At 37.6% G+C, this 21200-nt stretch overlaps 1 protein-coding gene across 3 annotated transcripts in view; it reads left to right on the top strand.

Annotated features, from left to right (window-relative positions):
- Nucleotides 1-21200, top strand: part of LOC125078783 (glutamate carboxypeptidase 2) — a 61473-nt gene that overhangs the window by 23359 nt on the left and 16914 nt on the right. For all 3 annotated transcript variants that reach the window (XM_047691950.1, XM_047691952.1, XM_047691951.1), the window contains exons 5-12: nt 1169-1294; nt 2137-2323; nt 5023-5116; nt 10905-11003; nt 11301-11386; nt 12902-13021; nt 15189-15271; nt 20203-20266. In XM_047691950.1, the coding sequence (XP_047547906.1) occupies nt 1169-1294; nt 2137-2323; nt 5023-5116; nt 10905-11003; nt 11301-11386; nt 12902-13021; nt 15189-15271; nt 20203-20266 (859 nt within the window). The remainder of the gene's footprint in view (nt 1-1168; nt 1295-2136; nt 2324-5022; nt 5117-10904; nt 11004-11300; nt 11387-12901; nt 13022-15188; nt 15272-20202; nt 20267-21200) is intronic.

Genomic DNA, 21200 nt, shown 5'->3' with positions numbered 1-21200 from the left:
CTGTTTGCAGAGAGCCTTCCTTGCGGTTGGAGCCAAAAGGTCCTCATCGAAGGGGAATCTGGGCAGCACATCTCAGTGTCCAGCACAAATATATTTTACCTTAAAGTAAAATTTTTTGAGGAAAGGGGAATAAGACAGAAGTTTGAGAAGAAAAGAGGTGATAAAATTCTGACTGAAAAGTGTCTTCCTTTTCAAATGGATGATGTTGAATAGAAAATCAGTATAGTGTGTATATTTCTTTGGATACACATAAAAAGTGATGTAAAATTGCTTCTCAGAATATTAGTAGTTATAGTATACTGGCAATTGCATTTGTTGTAGCTACTTAAAGGTGTGATAAACAATTTTAGATGTCAAGTAAATATATGAGGGGCTATTGTTGTTTTTCAAAATTAATGTAGGAAGTAGGTGAGAAAAAAATGAAGAATCCTGGTCTCATCTAACAGGTCATTTTGCAAATGAGAATACTGAGATTCAGAGATGTTATTAAGACTTGCATGAGGTCACACTAATGATATGAAACCAGACTCCTAAAGCAGTTTTCTTACTTATGGGTGGTAGTGGAGACTCATTAGGCTACTAGTTGTGAATATACTTTAAGAATGAAGCTGTCCTCAAGGGTTTTTTTTTTTTTTTTTTTTAAGATTTTATTTATTTATTTGACAGAGAGAGATCACAAGTAGGCAGAGAGGCAGACAGACAGAGGAGGAAGCAGGCTCCCTGCTGAACAGAGAGCCTGATGCGGGGGTTGATTCCAGGACCTGAGATCATGACTTGAGCCAAAGGCAGAGGCTTTAACCCACTGAGCCACCCAGGCGCCCCTCCTCAAGGGTTTCTTGACCTAGTGTGCCTGGACCCCTCCAGACTGCATGCAGCAACATGTATATTCATGTACATTTTGGAGGGAACACTTCTATAGCGTTATAGCCGCTCTAGAGAAGACATATAGACCAAGCTTACTGTTAAATTCATACATCTCTAACTCAGCCACTTGTCTTAATTCAAGTCCATTTCTCCTTTGAATCTCTTACGTGAGGCTTGTGCTTTTCTCCTTTTCTCCTGCCTGCTCTTACCTCTTCCCTCATTCAAAGATGTGAAATAGTCCTCATGTAGAGAAACCTCCTCAGATTAAATTGTACTTATACTAAATCATTCCTGATCTCAACAGGGTGATCTCGTGTATGTTAACTATGCACAGACTGAAGACTTCTTTAAACTAGAGAGGGACCTGAAAATCAATTGCTCTGGGAAGATTGTGATTGCCAGATATGGGAAAATTTTCAGAGGAAATAAGGTAAAAATCATTTTTTTTCTTTACCCCTAATATAAAAAAATATATTGTATCTTACCTGTATAGAAACGTATCCTTAAAACTTTCTGAGGATCATGATCCTTTCATATTTTTTAATACAGCCACGTTATGGGGAGGACACATTTACTAGCTTATAGACAAGGATTTTAAATTGGGTCGTTGGAGTTTGAACCAGTGTAGAAGTTCAAGGAGAACCAAGCAGATTTTTCCAAACCTGCCCATTTTATCTGTGGTCTACATAGAAGCATTCACTGTATTTGTTGTTGCCATCAGTATATTTGTTTTTAATATTATCTTTGAAAATACTTACTAAATTCAATTTTAATGTGAATTTTATTATAGGTAATCAGAGAAACCAAATTCTACATAGCAGTTTTAAAAAATTACTGTCATTTGGTCTGTTCATTTTTTTCCTCTTTTGTGCGAGACATTAAATTTCAAAAATATTCCCTTCTGGTCATAAGTTATAGAAATCTGGCCTGTAGAGTCAGCTTTCTTCTTGTGCTTCCAGACTAGTGAAAAAAATAGCAAATACTTGTTATCACTATTATGGACATTTCCTAAAGCTATAGCTCTGAGGGATGATCCATCCCTAGAAACCCATTTTATTTTATTATTTTATTTTTTTTCTTAGAAACTCAATTTTAGAACCTGAAGTAGGAAAAAGCAAAAGCCAGTCCTCTGTGAGATGTCCTTTGTTGTAGGTCTAATGATAAAAATTGAAAATAAAGTTTAGCTATTCATTTAACTGTAATTTCAAAAAAAATGATATTATCAAATCTGGAACAACCAACCTGAAATAAGAGAGACATTGTGTTTTCCAGGTTAAAAATGCCCAGCTGGCAGGGGCCAAAGGAGTCATTCTGTATTCAGATCCTGCTGATTACTTTGCTCCTGGGGTGAAGTCCTATCCAGATGGTTGGAATCTGCCTGGACGTGGTGTCCAGCGTGGAAATATCTTAAATCTTAATGGTGCAGGGGACCCTCTCACACCTGGTTACCCAGCAAATGGTGAGTGATCAGACCTTAATCATCACAGGAAACTAAAAAAAATTTTTTAAGTGATTCTATTAAAGAGTTTCCAGATGAAGTATGACTTTTTAAGTTCTCGTTACATCTAAGAAGTAACTGGAAATTATTGGCTTAGGTCCCTTACCTATTATTGTTTTCTAATTTTTTTTTTTTAAGATTTTATTTATTTACTTGACAGAGAGAGAGACAGTGAGAAAGGGAACACAGCAGGGAGAGTGAAAGAGGGAGAAGCAGGCTTCCTGCCAAGAAGAGAGCCTGATGCCCGATGCCGGGCTCTATCCCAGGACCCTGGGATCATGACCTGAGCTGAAGGCAGACACTTAACGACTGAGCCACCCAGGCGCCCCTCCCTTATCTCTTATTCCTTAACTTTGGGCCTGATGGGTTTTAGAACTCAGGTATTTTCAGATATTTAAAAGTACTATGGGGCATATCCCCTATACTGCCTGACACCCAGGATGCTGGGATAGAATACAGGAAGCAGGCATATAAATATTTTGCAATAATGTATAGATAATCATAAGCAGAGGTAAGTAATAAAGGATAAATAGTATGAATAACCACATGTCTGCTCAAACTAGATTTCACTGTCAAATGAGTTTGCATCAGATCAGGTTTTTTTGTTTGTTTATTTTCAGATCAGGGTTTGATGCTAAGTAATCCCTCCAAATTTATGGTTTTTAAGTTTTTGGATTTCCTATTTGTGGATAAGGGACAGCAGAAAAGAAGTTCTATAAACCTCCAAAGTGACACATTTAAAATATAGAGTCCTGGCATGCCTGGGTGGCATGCCAGGTGGGTCAGTTAAGCCTCTGACTCTTGATTTCAGCCTGGATCATGATTTCCTGGTTGTGACATTGAGTCCCACATCGGGCTCCGCACTCAGCCCAGAGTCTACTTGAGGATTCTCTATCTCCCTCTCTCATAGCCCCTCTCCCTGCCCATACTCTGTTTCTCAATAAATAAATAAAATCTTTAAAAAAAAATAAAGTAGAGTCCAGAAAATGCTTATTGCATCTGTTATATAAATACCGTAGTGATAACTTTCTAGGAGTGTTTCCTGAATGACAGCTCTTACACGTATTAACAGAACTATTAGCTTCATAATATTACTGCCTGTGCTTGACAGAAGGAAACGGAGACAAGAGGGCAGCTGCCCAGATCATCACACCGAAAAGTGAGCGCTTCCGGCAGCCTGGCTCCGGATACACATGCTTGTGAGGGCTGAAGTGCTTCCCTGTAAAATTGTCGGTCATGAATAAAGGGAGCCATTTTATTTTGAATGTACTCAGCTATTTGATAAGGTTTACAAATATCTGTGATCACTGAGTTTGTGTGTGTGTGTTTTGGGTTTTTTTTTAAGATTTTATTTATTTATGAGAAAGAGAGAGACAGAGAGAGCTTGAGCAGGGGCAGAGGGAAAAACAGGCTCCCCACTGAGCAGGGAACCCCAAGTGGAGCTTGATCCCACGATCCTGGGATTATGACTGGAGACAAAAGATAATTAACCGGGATGCCTGGGTGGCTCAGTTGGTTAAGCAGCTGCCTTCGGCTCAGGTCATGATTCCAGCGTCCTGGGATCGAGTCCCGCATCGGGCTCCTTGCTCAGCAGGAGCCTGCTTCTCCCTCTGCCTCTGCCTGCCATTCTGTCTGCCTGTGCTTGTTCTCTCTCCCTCTCTCTCTGACAAATAAATAAAATCTTTAAAAAAAAAAAAAAGATAATTAACCCACTGAGCCACCCAGGCACCCCTGAGTTTGTGTGGTTTAAAAATAGCTAAGGTGTATATCTTGGATAAAATAGGTCACCAAATCAGGGAAATACAAATCAAAGCCACAGTGAGATGCCACCTCACGCCAGTCAGAATGGCTAAAATTAACCAGTCAGGAAATGACAGGTGTTAGTGAGGATGCAAAGAAAGGGGAACCCTCCTACACTGTTGGTGGGACTGAAAAATGGTGCAGCCACTCTGAAAAACAGTATGGCGGTTCCTCAAAAAGTTGGAAATAGAGCTACCCTACACCTAGCAATTGCACTACTGGGTATTTACCCCAAACATACAAATGTAGTGATGCAAAGGGGCACCTGCACCCCAATGTTTATAGCAGCAATGACCACAATAGCCAATCTATGGAAAGAGTCCAGATGTCCATTGACAGATGAATGGATGAAGAAGATGTGTATATATAATGGAATATTATATAGCCATCAAAAATGAAATCCTGCTGTTTGCAAAGATGCGGATGGAACTAGAGGGTATTATGCTGAACGAAATAAGTCAGTCAGAGAAAGATAATTATCATATGATCTCACTGATATGTGCAATTTAAGAAACAAAGCAGAGGATCATAGGGGAAGGGAGAGAAAAATGAAAGAAGATGAAACCAGAGAGGGAAGCAAACCATAAGAGACAATCTCAGGATACAAACTGTGGGTTGCTGAAGGAGAGGGGTGTGGGGGGATGGGGTGGTTGGGTGATGGACATTGGGGAGGGAATGTGTTGTGGTGAATACTGCTGTGTTGAATGCAAGACTGTTAAATCACAGACGAATACCCCTCTCTGCCTATTTGTAATCTCTCTCTCTGTCAAATAAATACATAACTTAAAAAAAAAAAGACGTTGAAAAAAGAAAAAAGAAAGGGACTGAATTTTTACTAAGATGTGTTCCACTTTTTTCAGAATACGCTTATAGACGTGAAATCACAGAGGCTGTTGGTCTTCCGAGCATTCCTGTCCATCCAGTTGGGTACGATGATGCACAGAAGCTCCTGGAGTAAGTTTGTCAGCAGCAGACAGGTGGCTGTTGAGATATTTCTCTTTATTGGCCATCTTCAACTATCGACAGTATTCAACATCTGACTATTTCTTCAATATTCAGAAATGCTGAAATTCTCTGATATGGTAGAACCTATGATTTTGTCACCATGCTAAAGAATTGTGGTTCTAGCCTGGAATTTATGGTACGGAGTGGTATCTAGTGTGTGACAGTCATAAAAATGAGACTTCCAGCTCTCCAACTGTAGGGGCATGATTGATCAGTGGTGTTAGCTACTGCGCTTTGAAATCCATCACCCTGTTTGGGTCAAGGCCTCACTTCCCACAGGCGTTCCCAGTCAGTGACTGGTTGCAGCAGGGACAACTAAAAACAGGCCCATCGCTGGGAGGCACATGGGAAACTCTCTCATGGGAGACTTTGTCTCAGGATTCTATGGCAGGCAGGCTTACCCAACTTGACGCCACCACCCCACCACCCTTTCCTTCCTTCTCTTTCTCCTTTACCCGCATGAAACCTGCATTGCAGTCTGTTGGCTTTTCAGCCTTGTCCCGCCTCCCCCCGCTATTTCTCTCACAAGCTTTTCTCCTGAGAACTCTCTTACTCATCTCATCCTCGTATTGTCCACAACTTGTGTGACCTGTGATAACACCCTGGGAGAGCAATTCCATTTTATTTTCCTCTCTATTCTTCTTCCCCCTTTGCTTTCCTGATGTTGGAACCCTTTCCCCAGTCCTGCCCTGCTTTTTTCCATCTGCATGTACCTTCTTGTCCAGTCTCCTTTAGGAAGAAGAGAGCATGACTTCTCTGTAAGTAGGTGTGAGAGAAGCATCTGGCCAGGTAGTACCTTTTCTTATTTGAGTTTAAGGCATTCTTAATCATTTAATTCCAGTCTCCATAAGGAGACTTCTTATGACCTCCTTTTACAGTTGAGAAGGCTGACATTTGGAGTAGTGGAGGGACCTGTTCCATTTAAGGGCAGATTAAGGAATAGCACCTTGGTCTTTTTTGCTTTTGGACTCAGCTTTGCCACATGGATTAGAATTCAGGATCCAGGCACAACTTCTGAGGGCACCATGGCTGTGTGTTTATCTAAACATATTTATAAAGTCTAAATATCTTTGATATTTAAAAGATGAAAGTGATTATAACATTACTTATAATAGTGGAAAACTATAAATAACAGATATCTTTAATAATCGGTAAGTAGTCAGATACATCACTGCCTATAATAGTACATGGAGCTGTTAAAATACATCTTCTACAAGAATATGTAATAATATGGAAACATGCATATGCTACACTACTAAGTGGAAATGGCAGATTTATCTAGCTATCTAGATATCTAGAGATAAATATATAGATATGCAGAGACATAGAATAATCTCAATTATGTAAAAGTTTTTAAAAACCTCTATTATCTTTGTAATTAGAAAAATAATTCATGGAAGGAAAAAAGAAAAGATCTTATAGAATTGATTTGAGGTATACTTAATTATGTCTACCATTTGACTGCTCTGAAGTCGGCTATGTCCTAAATATGGGCTAGAATTACTTGATCAGAAGAAAAAATCATAAATGCAGTTTGTCTCTGATGTACTTAAGTCAGCTTCTTTAAGCCATCTTGTAAATGCAATCACCACTAATAACATCACTACCATGGAAAAGTGCATTTTGCTTTGAGAATACCATAATTAAAAATGAACTTGGAAGCACAGTCTACTTAGAAATAGGAGATGATCTTTATATATTAAGAGCAGGAAGACAGCTCCTATTTCTTTTATTTTTTTTAAGATTTTATTTTTAAGTAATCCCTACAGCCAACGTGGGGCTCGAACTCATAACCCCAAGATCAAGAGTCGCATACTCCACCAACTGAGCCAGTGGGGCCCCTCTCCTATTTCTTCTTCCATACTTTCTAAGATATAATGAAACATTCTACAAAGTTAGAATTTAGTCTTATACATTTTTTTCAAAAAATATATAATTTGTTTATGAATTTCACTGTGTAAATTTTCTCCCTCAGCACACTTAGGTGAGGAGTATGCTTGTTGTCCCTGACAGTTAATTCTCAGATGTCCACAAACAGTTAACCATTTAACATGATGTATTAATTGCAAAAGATGTTTTACAAGTTGGATACATCATAAAATGGGAATTTCTTAATAAATCTGTGAGACGATGAAGAGAAATACAAAATCATATAATGGCCCAAGAATGCTGAGCATTTCAATAAAAGATGATGAGATGTGAGTTAAAGTAAAGCAAAACCACATTTCCTTGGGTGGGAGGGATTCCCATCTATACTGAAGGGAATGTGATTACATGGCTTTCATTTGCCTCCCTGAGTAACTAGGATTGTGATAGCAACACCTACAATAATGACAGCAATAATAATAACATCTGTCATGCTATTACTTGTCAATTTTGTTGATCTGGTCAAAGAATCAACTTTTGGTGTCCTGGGTTTTCTCTATTTTTTTCCTCTATTCTCTAATTATTTTTGTTACAATCTTTGTTCTTTCCTTTCTTATGATTGATACTAGCTTAGTTTGCTCTTTATTGTCCAGTTTTCTAAGGTGGAAGACTAGTTTATTGTTTGATGTCTTTCTACTTCTTGAATATAGATGTTTATGGCTATACATTTCTCTCTAATCACTGCTTTAGCTGCATCCTTTAAGTTTTGATATGTTGTGTTTTCATTTCCATTCAACACCAAGTATTTTCTAATTACTCTTGTGATTTTTTTCTTTCAGCCATTGGGTATTTAGGAGTCAGCTGTTTGATTTCCATAGATTTGCATTTTTCCCAAATTCCCATCTATTATTGATTGGTAAATTATTTCTTTTGTAGTTGGATTAATAAACATTATATAATTAATAAGCAGAGCCTATGTTTATTTTCTATACACTTACGGTCCAGAGAACTTAGTTGTACTTATCAGGAAGAATAGGGTAAAGCACATTTCCATTTTCCTAGAAACAAAGTTTTACTCATTTTCAGGCTTCTCTCATGGTTACCCTAGTCATCTTATAATGCAGCCAAAACAGTCACCATGCCTTACACTTGCCCTATGCTTTTCTGCTTCTGTACCTCTTTATACCATACTTTGTACCTGGAACATTCTTCACATCATCTTCCCATGTCCAGACCTTAATTAATCCTTTAAAATTCAAATAAGTAAAACCTCTAGAAAGTTGTTCATGATCCCACAAGCTAAATTAAGCTTTCCTTTGTCTATATTCTTTACAACTTTTTCTATCATTTATCTTGCTTTGTTTTATATTATAGTTGACTTTATATCTGATCAACTTCTGATTACACTCTTCGGTAGAACCACCTTGTCATGTATATTATCTGTGTTCCTTAGTGAGTAGATCACACTGTCTTGAACATTATAGACAATAAATCTTTGCCAAACGGACAAATAAAAATTGATTTGCTACAGGATATAGGTTTTTTTTTTTTAAGATTTTTTTAAATTTATTTATTTGACAGAGAAAGATCACAAGTAGGCAGAGAGGCAGGCAGAGAGAGAGGGGGAAGCAGGCTCCTTGCTGAGCAGAGAGCCCGATGTGGGGCTCGATCCCAGGAACCTGGGATCATGACCTGAGCCAAAGCAGAGGCTTTAACTCACTGAGCCACCCAGGCGCCCCCAGGATATCGATTTTAAATGCAATGCTGTTCATACATATTTGTTGAGCATCGCCTATCCAATCAAATATTTTCAGAGACATTTTCAACATTTACTTATATTTCCTGAAATTTTTGTGGTTTGAAAGTTTAATATTCAACTTTTTTATATTCTTAGAATTTATGTTTTATTTATAGAGTATACCTAAATAAGTACCTAAATAAGTACCTAAAGCAGAATATATTCTTAATTATGTCAGTAACATTTATTGACTAAAACTTCTGTTCTCCATAGATGTATTATATTTCCCACATGGATACATCAGAGTCTTACATACAACTATTAAATTCTGTTCCAGTGATCTGTTTGCTTGTCTTGTGGGGCACTACAATTGTAGCTTTATATTTTATTATTTTGTGGGAATATGGACTATTCATTTCCTTCCTTCTATTATAATACACAAATTTACTGTTATTCTTCCTGATGAATTTACATTCTTTTGTTTATCATGTTTTTATTTCAAGAAGGAAATAACATTTACACGGTTTAAAATTCAAAGGGTATACTGTAAAAGGTTTCCATCTTACCCATTACCCCACCAAAGCAATTAGTATTGTTAACTTACAATATATCATTATAGAAATATTTTATGTATAATCCAGCATAGGTATATATTTCTTCACATATGTTCTGCAACATTTTTGCATATTTAATACTCTGCTGTTTTGACTGATTATGCTTTTTACCAATGTAAAATGCCTCTTCATGTTACTTGATGGTCTTTATGTGAAATTTTATTATAAATAGATAAACAAATTATGTAGTGTATTACTTGAAATTATGTTTGTTAGCCAAACTCCTGGGAAAAAAAAAGTAAGCATTTACTCTCTGATAGAGCATTTTAAAATAGAATATTACCTATAATTAGTTTTCTATGAGAAGATAATCTAATCGGTTGTTTTAGTATTGTGTGTATTGTGGCTTCTAGGTCAAGTTGAATTGTTCCCATTTCCTCAAAGAGGCAGGCAGAGAAGAGCAGGTGTGTGTAGGCCCAGAATGAATGAGGGAGCTGGAGACCTTGCTCCATTGCGAAGCCGAGGGTGTGTGGGGTTGTCTATGAGGAAAGATAAGGTCATAAAAGATAGATTGATCTTTCTCATGCTCTTAATTTTCCCTTGAACCACATTCTTTGTTACAGTGTAGCAAGGGCACATTTGGTTTCCATGTTGAAATCAAGAATGAATGAATCAGTGGTCTTAAAAGAGTAAAGGCAGTTATGCTGAAGTAAAACCACAAGAACCCCTTCGTCCCATAAATTTTATCACATTATCTTTCTCAGTTAACCTCTGAGAAATAACCAGGGCTAGTGGCATGTACTGGCTGGTCTGCCTGAGTCTTTCTACTTTTTTAAAAAGTTTTAAAATTATTATTATTATTATTATTATTATTATTATTATTATTATTATTATTATTTGACAGGGAGAGAAGAGAGCGCATGCACAAGCAGGGGGAGCAGCAGGCAGAGGGAGAAGCAAGCTCCCCTCTGAGTAGGGAGCCTGATGAGAGGCTCTATCCCAGGACCCTGGGATCATGACCTGAGCCACCGAGGCGCCTCTCTACCTTTTTAAATTAAAGCAAAACAAAACAAAAAATAGCATGAAGCTTTTAGGGCCTGTTGATTGAAGTGAAAGCTTTTCCTTTGCTCTTCTTCACTCTCTAATAGATGTGTGTGGAAGGACTTTGTGAAAGATGATATTTATCAGTGGGAAAAATAACAAACTAGAAAATCCCCAAGTGTGACGTCAGAGCTCTTTCCCCAGTGTGTGCTCTGGAAAGCACTTTTGTAAACTGGCTTTCTGTTGAAACTGGGAATGCAGAGTCTGGATTCTTACCAGCGGTTTGACCCTCAGCTGTACCACACACCAGCTGCATGACTTCACGCGTGTTACCTGTCTCTCTAAGCCTCATGCCTCTCATCTTTGAAGGAGGAGTGACAGTAGATCCCTCATCGTAAGAGCCATAGTGAGGGGTAGATGGCATTTCCCTGACTCATAGAAGCCTAGGAGCAGGCCCTCAAGAAAGCGAGCTCACTGACATTTTAACTGGTAGCTCCAAAGTGTTCCTTCAGCTAATAACACTTTTTGCATTCAACAGGAAAATGGGTGGGGCCCCGCCTCCAGATAGCAGCTGGAAAGGAAGTCTCCAAGTGCCCTACAATGTTGGACCTGGCTTTCTTGGAAACTTTTCTACACAGTTAAGAGACTCTTTCTATTGTAACTCTCTTTCGGGGAAGGAAATCTTTTTTCAAAAAAAAAAAAAAAATTACAGAGGATGACTGAAAAAGTAAAATATATCTAGTACCAGCAGGAAAAAGAAATCCCACAAGTTGTGGAGGGGAGAGCACTTACATCCTTAGTATCAGACAACTGAACAATGGAATTCTGGCATGTGAACATTTAGAAATCTTTAAAATGATGTAAGAGTTAAAAAATTGTGGGTGACAGAGCGTTAACTAGTATTTTCAGAGTGTGTCCTTTATTTTTGCATTAGAAAAGTCAAGATGCACATCCTTTCTAACAACAAAGTGACGAGAATATACAATGTGATTGGGACTCTCAGAGGAGCTGTAGAACCAGGTAAATTAATCATTTAGCCCACAGATATTAATTGAACAGTTCTTCTAGGCCAGGGACTCCTCAGAGCTCTGGGAACGTGAGATGAACAGAGCACAGCAATTCTTCACCCTCAGGGAACTTACATAAGCATAGAATTCATAAATATGAGGTAATTTTGTATTATGATACATGTTGTAAAGAAAAGGGAGTGTGGGTCTCTGTTGGCTAGATGCCCAAGGTTAATTAATATTAAACTGTGCATGCTTCAAGTAGAGGATCAAGGGAGGAAGGGCAGGGAGAGGTCATTTTGAGGTATTTTCTCAGGGTTTCTGGATTTGTTTACCATGTATTTTGCTTGGGGAGATATTTTCATGATAGCTGCAAGCATCCGTATAAAAGATAACACTCTTAGAAAATTAAGGTAAACTTGGGGTACCTAGGTGGCTCAGTCAGTTAAGCTTCCAACTCTTGATTTTTGGCTTGGGTCCTGATGTCAGGGTCATGAGATCAAGCCCTGCATCAGGCTCCACACTCCGCTTAAGATTCTCTGTCTTTCTCTCTCTCTCTCTGCTGCCCAACCCCACTCATGTGTGCTCACTCTCTGAAACACAAAAAAGAAAGAAAATTAAGGAATGAATCCTTTATATAGTTTTATTTTGCACTGAAGTTAATAAGATATATAGACACATGATTTTTACAGAATTTCAGATGAAATTACAGATTAATAAGTTTTATAAAATAGCCTTACTTCATTATGTTTCAGTTCCTTAGGAATTAAGGTTACATATTTGTTACCAACCGGCATTAGAGTTAAATCACATTTTTCTTAGAAGCAGCCATTGCTTCTTTCAGGGATAAAGAATATTGGTATGCTTTCGGTCAGTACTAAATAATATATAATGGGCAATTCATTGAATCTTCCTGGGTACCTGTTTTGTGCTGGCTTTGTATTAGGCATGAGAGATGGAGAGATAAAATGAGGACAAGGGGCCATGGTCAAAGAGCCATACATTGAAGTGTGGTAACTGCTTTGTCGGATATGATAGGATTGCTCTGAAAGCTGGATCGTGGGATAATTTCCCTCCCATTTGGAAGCTAGGAAAGAGTCATAGAGGAGGAAAATCACTGAGCTGTGCCTTGAAAATTGACCAGAAGGAGTAGGAAATGGAGAACCTACTATGTGGCCACTGAGTTCTCTTACTCTGAAAATACTGGAAGCAAAGTGATAAGTAGGTAAGAGAGAAGTAACAGAATTATAAAAAGACATGGATAGAATAATTTCTATAATTCTAGACATAACATTACTTCTGTACCTATGATTACTATCTTATGTTGAAGTATATCTTTGCTTATCACATTCATATTTTCTTCACACATCAAAATCAGAACAAAATAGTGTATTTATACAAGTCTTCAGGAACCGTAGTATCTTTCTTTGAGTCACAAAAGCTCTGTGTTTGGATGCTCTTGAGTTATTTGCAGTTTGCTCTGTTGTTGACCTGGAATGACAAGTAATTCTGCAATGATACTTTCTAGACAGATATGTCATTCTTGGAGGTCACCGTGACTCATGGGTATTTGGTGGCATTGACCCTCAGAGCGGAGCAGCTGTTGTTCATGAAATTGTGAGGAGTTTTGGAACACTGAAGAAAGAAGGTAATAACAAAGTAAAAAAGATCAACCTCTCTGAATTTCAGTGTAATCCTCTGTGAAGTGTGTAAAGTTACCACATCCTAACAGGATTGCGTGAAGGGTCACCTGAGAGCACGGATGCAAAATGTACCACCTTCATAGCAACAGGTCCTTAGAACAGCTTTCAGTAACGAGTGGCTATATTACTCATGTGGGTTAGTTAATTATATTGTTTATTTTTGCTTATTTATAGAATGTTATTTACATTATTGGTATTCATAAAATTATAATCTGAAATAAAGGAGTTCCGCTGTTAGGGGTTGCTTCTGACAGCAAAGAAGGTGGAAATGGGTTTCTTCACACGAGAGGACAAACCAAAATAGGTCATAGGCCGAAGTGTCCTGATCAGAGAACTGTGAGTAGAAGTTCCTTGGGCCCTTCTAGCCTCACATGTCAGGTCAGGTGTCCCAAGAGAGGAGATGGAAGCTTTTTCAGAAAAGTACTGGTCTTGCTGCGTAATAGAATTTCTCAGAAGTTTGATGTTTGCCTTTCCACAGCCCCAGCCTTTGTTTGCTCTCCCAAGATTTAGCCTTCTCCTTCTAGCACCGTTGCTCCAATCATTTTAGAATCTTCCTCTGAAAACAAAGATAAGATTGAATTTGAACAGCTGCTTTTGAAAATAAATTACACCTTGAGAGCAGAAAATCCACTCTGTATACTGACCCTGCAAACAAGGATTTGGGGCTGGAAATGTGATCCAGGGTGTTTTAGTAACAATAAAAACAATGGCAAAAATATGTTCAGTTTGCATGGTGCTCATTTCCTCAGAGAACCAGTGTTTTTGTGTGTTCTCTATTTTGAACTCCTAGCAACCATGGAGAAGTTTAGTTATTTCTGTTCTCGTTTCACCAATAAGCTAATTAAGGTTTATAGAATCCAGTTGTATCACTAGTGTAGAATCCAGTTGTATCGCTAGTGTGTGATGTAGCTAGTGTATGGCAGAGTCAGAGAACCAGGGTTTCAAGTCAAATTTCTGGCTACCAGTCTGCAAAGCCATGTTTCTCTTTAAAACAAAATGATAAAGGGCTCTATTCTTTTTTCCCCACACAGCTATCTTGTGTTTAAAGAACATAGAATTATGAAAGCTTGAATCTACATAGCTCATAAATTAGCTAGTGCTTAACAGTGGTACAAAAAAAATGCCATGATTTTGCAATAAGACTCCCTATGGTGAATATAAAACACTGCAATGACAAAAATAGCGTGCCCAAAGAATGCAATGATGAGGAATAACAATTCATAGGAAATTTGAATAACATCATGAACAAACTTGACAAAAATAGAACATTGGACTCAGCGGTAGGGATCCATCTTCTTAATAAGCACAAATGAGCTATTTACCAAAATGATGACAAGTTCTGGAGCACATATGAAGTGCTGTATTTGTAAACATGACTCCATTCAGTCTTCCCCTAAATCAAGTAGTATCTTCATCTTTACCTTGCTACTTCTGGGGTACAGATGAAGAAAGGGAAACTGAGGAAGCTTGCATAACTTCCCCCTCAGTCCTCCTGCTAGTAAGCAAAAGAACCAAGAATTGAAATCAGATCTTTCTTTAACTCCGAGGTCAGTGTTCATAACTCCCCGCCGTATCACTTCCCTGTTGAGTGATGCTGAATTACTGCAGCAGCCACAGACATCGGAACTGCTAACAGAGCTTCTGTTGATGGATTCTGGTAGAGAATGGAGTGAAATCACACAACCAGCTGGCAGTGAACAATTGTTTGTACGATGCCAGAATGTGGAAGAGTTGTAAGGAATTTTCTCTCCGTTCCCTCTGCTTTCAGAACACAGACCACATCTAGCACTTTCTTCTTTCTTTCTGGGCAGCTGTAGAGCCAGATGGCTGCCTGTGTATATCCAATCGTTATACACCGATTAAAATATTAGGACCTCACAGAATTTTTGATGTGTCTACGTTTTCCCCCTTTTCAGCGCAAATGTGCTTTTTTATTGACAATTTGGCTTTAAAATCTCATGAAAGGAAATTATATAAATAAAAATTCTCACCAGAGTTCACCTTTCCTAAACAGCCAATGAAGTTATAGTGTTGTTTTTCTGTGGAGTTTTACAATGTCTTGGATATATTATGCATTTTCCCAGCATTTATGTGTCTACACATATATTTTAGGATGGAGACCTAGAAGAACAATTTTGTTTGCAAGCTGGGATGCAGAAGAATTTGGTCTTCTTGGTTCTACTGAGTGGGCAGAGGTTAGTTGATAATTTGCTACAATATAAATTTTCATAATAGTAAAGCAGTTAGGACTTGATTCTCAAGAATGTAAAAATAACAAGTAAATTCAGTGAGAACATAGTCACTTTTTTCCAAAATCTGAAACAAAGCATCCTTGTTTCAAAATAACAATCTCTTTGCATTAAGGAACTGTTTTGTTTGAACTTTTCAAGGCACTAATGCCAATAGTCAAAATGATTACTCTTCACTACCTGGGAGTGTGACAGTAAATAAGTAAATTCACTAGAAACCAAACATCAAAATAAAATATCATGTTTCTATTGCACTTTCCAAATTAGCTCCTAAAGCTAACCACATTTAAATCCCCCCTTGACCCTGTACAGTAAGGTATACTTTTCACATTTATGTTCCTTATATGACTGACTCTAAATTAAATCATGGTAAAAATAAGGCAGGAAGTCTCACTGTGGAATATTTGATAGGCCCCTTTAGAAGTAATTTTACCTTTACACAGAAGATGTTATACACAAGCCCAGTGGTAACCACAGATCAGAAACCGGTAATGGATGTGCAACAAATAAAGAGACAGGAATTCAAGTATGTCACTAGAGAAAGCCAACAAACCATGGGAGAAGAGTGCCAAGGAAGAAAGGAACAGAGAGGAACTATTAAAACAAGTAACAAAATGGCAATAAGTACATCACTATCAATAATTACTTTGAATGTAAATGGACTAAACATTCCAATCAAAAGGCATTGAGACAGAATGGATAAAAAAGCAAGACCCATATACGTGCAGCCTACAAGAGATTCATTTTAGACTTGGATACCCATGCAGACTGAAAGTGAAGGGATGGAGAAACATTTATGCAAATAGATGTGAAAGGAAATCTGGGCTAGCAATACGTACATTGGACGAGGTGGATTTGAAAACAAAGACTGTAACAAAAGACAAAGAAGGACACTATATAATCATAAAAGAAACAATCCAACAAGAAGAGGTAACAATTGTGTTTATGCACCCAACAGGGGAGCGCTCAAATACGTAAAGCAGTTAACAACAAACATAAAGGAACTAATTGTAATAGTAGGGGACTTTGACACCCTGTTTACATCAACAGATAGATTGTGCAAACAGAATCAATAAGGAAATAGGGGCTTTGAATGACACTTTGGACCAGATGGATCTAACAGAATATTCAGAACATTCCATTCTAAAACAGCAGAATACACATTCCTCTCAAGTCTATAAGGAACATTTTCCAGTATAGATCATATATTATGCCACAAGATAAGCCTTAACAAATTCAAAAAGATTGAAGGCCTCCCATGCATCTTTTCTGACCACAACAACGTGAAACTACAAGTCAACCACAAAAAAAAAAAAAAATCTGGAAAGAGCACAAACACATGGAGGTTAAATAACATGCTACTAAACAACGAGTGGGTCAACCAAGAAATGAAAGAGGAAATCAAAAAACACATGGAAACAAATGAAAATGAAAACACAATGGTCCAAATTCTTTGGGATACAGGAAAAGCTGTTCTAAGAGGGAAGTTTATAGCAATACATGCCTACCTCAAGAAGCAAGAAAAATCTCAGATAAACAACCTAACCTTACATCTAAAAAAACTAGAAAAAGAAGAAACAAAACCCCAAATCGATAGAAGGAAGGGAACTGTAAAGATTAGAGCAGAAATAAACAAAATAGAAACTAAAAACAAAATAAAAAACAATACACTAGATCAATGAAACCAGGAGCTTTTTCTCTGAAAAGATCAACAAAATTGATAAACCTTTAGCTAAACTCACCAAAATAAAAGAGAGGACTCTAAATAAACAAAATCAGAAATGAAAAGAGGAGAAATACCAGCCAACACCGCAGATATACAGAGGATTAGAAGAGAGTATTATGAAAAATTTTATGTGCCAACAAACTGGACAGCCCAGAAGAAATGGATAAATTCTTAGAAACATGTAACTTATATAATTTAGCAAAACTGAATCAGGAAGAAATAGAAAATTTGAATAGATCAATTACCAGCAATGAATTTAAATCAGTAATCAAAAAATTCCCAACAAACATAAGTCCAGGACCAGATGGCTTCTGGAGAATTCTACCAAAAACTTTAAAAAGAGTTAATACCTATTTTTTCAAACTAATCCATGAAATAGAAACAGAAAGTAAATTTCCAAATTCATTCTATGAGACCAACATTAACCTGATACCAGGACCAGGTAAGGACACTACACAAAAAGAACTGCAAGCCAATATCTTTGAGGAACGTAGATGCAAAAATCCTGAACAAAATATTAGCTAACTGAATCCAATGATACATTAAAAAAAAACATTCACCACAACTAGGTGGGATTTTAAACCTAGGTGGTTTTCAATATTTTCAATATTTGCAAATCAGCTAGTTTGATACATCACATCAGCAAGAGAAAGGATAACCATATGCTCATTTCAATAGATGCAGAAAAAGCTTTTGACAAAGTATTACATCCATTTGTGATGAAAACCCTCAACAAAGTAGGTTTAGAGGAAACACACCTCAACATAAAAAGACCATATATGAAAACCCACAGATGACATCATGCTCAATAATGCCTTTCCTGAGGCAAGGGAAACTAAAAATTAAACTATTGAGATTATATCAAAAACCTGTACAGCGAAGGAAACAATAAACAGTACTGAAAGACAGGCTACTGTCTTTCGCAAACAACTTACCTGATAAAAGGTTGATATCCAAAACATATAAAGAACTGAGCAACTCAACACATAAAAACCAATCTGATTAAAAAATGAGCAGAAAACATGAACAGACATTTCCCCAAGAAGATATACAGATAACCAATGGACACAGGAAAAAATGCTCAATGTTACTCATCATCAGGGAAATGGAAATCAGAACCACAATGAGGTATTGCCTCACACTGGTCAAAATGTATAAAATCAAAGACAAAAGTGTTGGCAAGAATGTGGAGAAAAAGGAACCCTTATGAATGGTTGGTGGGAATGCAAACTGATGCAACCACTGTGGAAACCAGTATGGAGGTTCCTCAAAAAATTAAAAAATAGAATTACCATATGATCCAGTAATTCCACTACTCAAATATGAAAAACACTAACTCAAAAAGATACATGCACCTATATGTTTATGGCAGCATTATTTACAATAGCCAAATTATGGAAGCAGCCCAAGTGTCCATCAATAGATGAATGGATAAAGAAGATGTGAGATCTATATAGATATGTGTAGAATGGAATACTATTCAGCTGTAAAAAAGAATGAAATCTTGCCATTTGCAATAACATGGATGGATCTAGAGAGTATAATGCTAAGCAAAATAAGTTAGAGAAAGATGAATATCGTATATGGAATTCAAGAAACAACCAAGGGGGAAGGGTAGAGAAAGAGACAAACCAAGAAATAGTCTCTTAACTACAGAGAACGAACAGGTGGTTATCAGAGGGAGGTGAGGGTGCTGTGAAATATGAAATAGGTGATGGGGATTAAGAGTACACTTAACCATTATGAGCACTGGGTAGTGTATAGAACTGTTGAATCACTATATGGTACACTTGAAACTATAACAGGATATGCTAACTGTACTGGATTTAAAATGTAGATGGCATATGTTTAAACTTGCATATATTGTTGGCCTTGTGGACTAGGACCATTAGCTGTACACATATGCAAAGTTAATGTTTATCTCATTAACTGCCAGTCATGGTGTAAAACTTACTTGGCTTCTATTATATACTTTAGGAATCGAAGAATCCGCATAAACTTCAACTGTGTTTGTGGGGTGGGCGGGGTGGCGGGGGGTAGTAATGTTCCGGAAGACAGGAAAGATTTATGGTGGCATCAGAAAGATCCTAAATATTTCGAGGTTTGTCTCTTCCATATTCACCACCTAGAGCTACAGGTTTTTTCCACTTCTCTTCTTACTGTCCGGACGCTTAGGAAATCACATGTTTTAGAGATTCAAAATCCACCTGATAGCTAAAAAAAAAGCCAGCAACGCTTTTCTTCAGCATTTTATTGTTGTGCAATGATCAGTTTTGATCAGTAGGTGGTGCCATCCCACAGGAGAACTTCATGCTTCTGAGTATAGTACAGAAATTTCATATATATATATATATATTTTTTTAAAGATTTTATTTATTTATTTGACAGAGAGAGATCACAAGCAGGCAGAGAGGCAAGTCAGAGAGAGAGGAGGAAGCAGGCTCCCTGCTGAGCAGAGAGCCCGATGCGGGGCTCGATCCCAGGACCCTGAGATCATGACCTGAGCCGAAGGCAGCGGCTTAACCCACTGAGCCACCCAGGCACCCCAAAATTTCATATATTTTTAACCCATAAATTTGAAACTTGAAATTATTGAATCAGGCAAGATTCTTTTCTTAAATAAAGAAATGTTTGGATGGAGGGGGACCCGCCTGAGTGGGTCAGTTGGTTAAACATCCCGCTCGTGAGCTCAGGTCAGGTCTGGATCTCAGGGTTAGAAGTTCAAGCCCAGTTGGGCTCCACAGTGGTTTGAAGCCTACTTTAAAAAATGAGAAAGAGAGAGAGATTGAGATAGAGATGTTCATGGGAAGATTTCCACTGAGGGGTTTCTTTCTTAGGTCATTCGTGTTTGCTAAGAGAATTTCTTAAAGGATAAACCATGGCATGGTTAAGGAATCAGCTCATTTTCTATTTACCATATTAAGAATATGGGCAAGTTCATCTTAAATTTTAGTTTTAAAAATGTTTTGCTCATTATTTCTTAGAATGGTCCTTATCGGAATTCTCCTAAACAAACTCAATTTTCAGAATCTTATGTATCAATTTTGTGGTCAGCTTACTTCCAAAATCTGCACACAACACAAGTAGATGTATATTGTTTTAAGGGGAGGCCATGGTATATGTTTATCGTTTTCTTTCTTCTTTATTATAGGAGAATTCCAGACTCCTTCAGGAACGTGCTGTGGCCTATGTTAATGCTGATTCTTCCATAGAAGGTGAATAACATTGGTCTCATAGGAAAAGATGTGATCATGGTAGCAGCCGTCACTTAATTCATAAATGATGCTTCCGTAAGGAAGGCAAATCCAGTACATGGGGTTAGGGACTCTGCTGCTGGCCGGTCTGGCTGTGCACTTGCCTCACAGCAGCTGTGAGCCCAAGAGTGCTAACTGGGGAAAGCAGCCTTCTCTGATTTGCTTCATCTGGCAGATTACCTTGTCTGTGGTAAGGATCGTAACTACCTATTAAGTGAATAAATAAATCATAGAACTAAAGATTTCTAGTGAAATGAATAAGTAAATCACAGAGCTACAGATTCCTATGGTTTTAGAATGGGGTAACAAAAAAAAGTATAATGTAAATAAAATCCTAGTTTTATCATATCATGCATATAGATTTTAGAAAAAAAATACTGATGTCCAAGTATTTTTAATTTTTTTTCAATTCAATGAATAGTTATTGAGCATTTCTCTCTATAATGCACTTTCTAGTATTTCAAAGGGATCAGAGGTTAGTGTAGAACAGTCTTGCACGAAGGAGTCTGTGGCTCAGCACGAACGATTAATTAGTCTAGCTTTCTAATATCTGCAGGTACAAGGAAAAGGCCATATGGACACCTGGGTGGCTCACTCCGTTAAACCACTGCCTTTGGCTCAGTGTCTGACTTTGGTCCAGGTGTCTCTCTCTCTTTCAAATAAATGAATAAAACCTTTAAAAAATCATACTAGTTTAAAAAAACTGCTATAATCAGACTGGTCTGGGTGTTCAGAAGAGAGAATAGTAGCAAGTTCAGGAAAGGCTTGAGTAATGACACTTGAGACTGGCCTTTAAGAATGGATTTGCTTTTAATAAGCAGAGATTCGAATGAAAGGACATTGTTGGGTCTATTCCCAAGATCAAGCAGTCCATTGACACTACCCTCCCAGCTAC

This window comes from Lutra lutra, chromosome 10 (assembly GCF_902655055.1).
Source record: "Lutra lutra chromosome 10, mLutLut1.2, whole genome shotgun sequence".
In the NCBI taxonomy this organism is placed as follows: Eukaryota; Metazoa; Chordata; class Mammalia; order Carnivora; family Mustelidae; genus Lutra; species Lutra lutra.
This window is presented reverse-complemented; position numbering and strand designations above follow the sequence as displayed.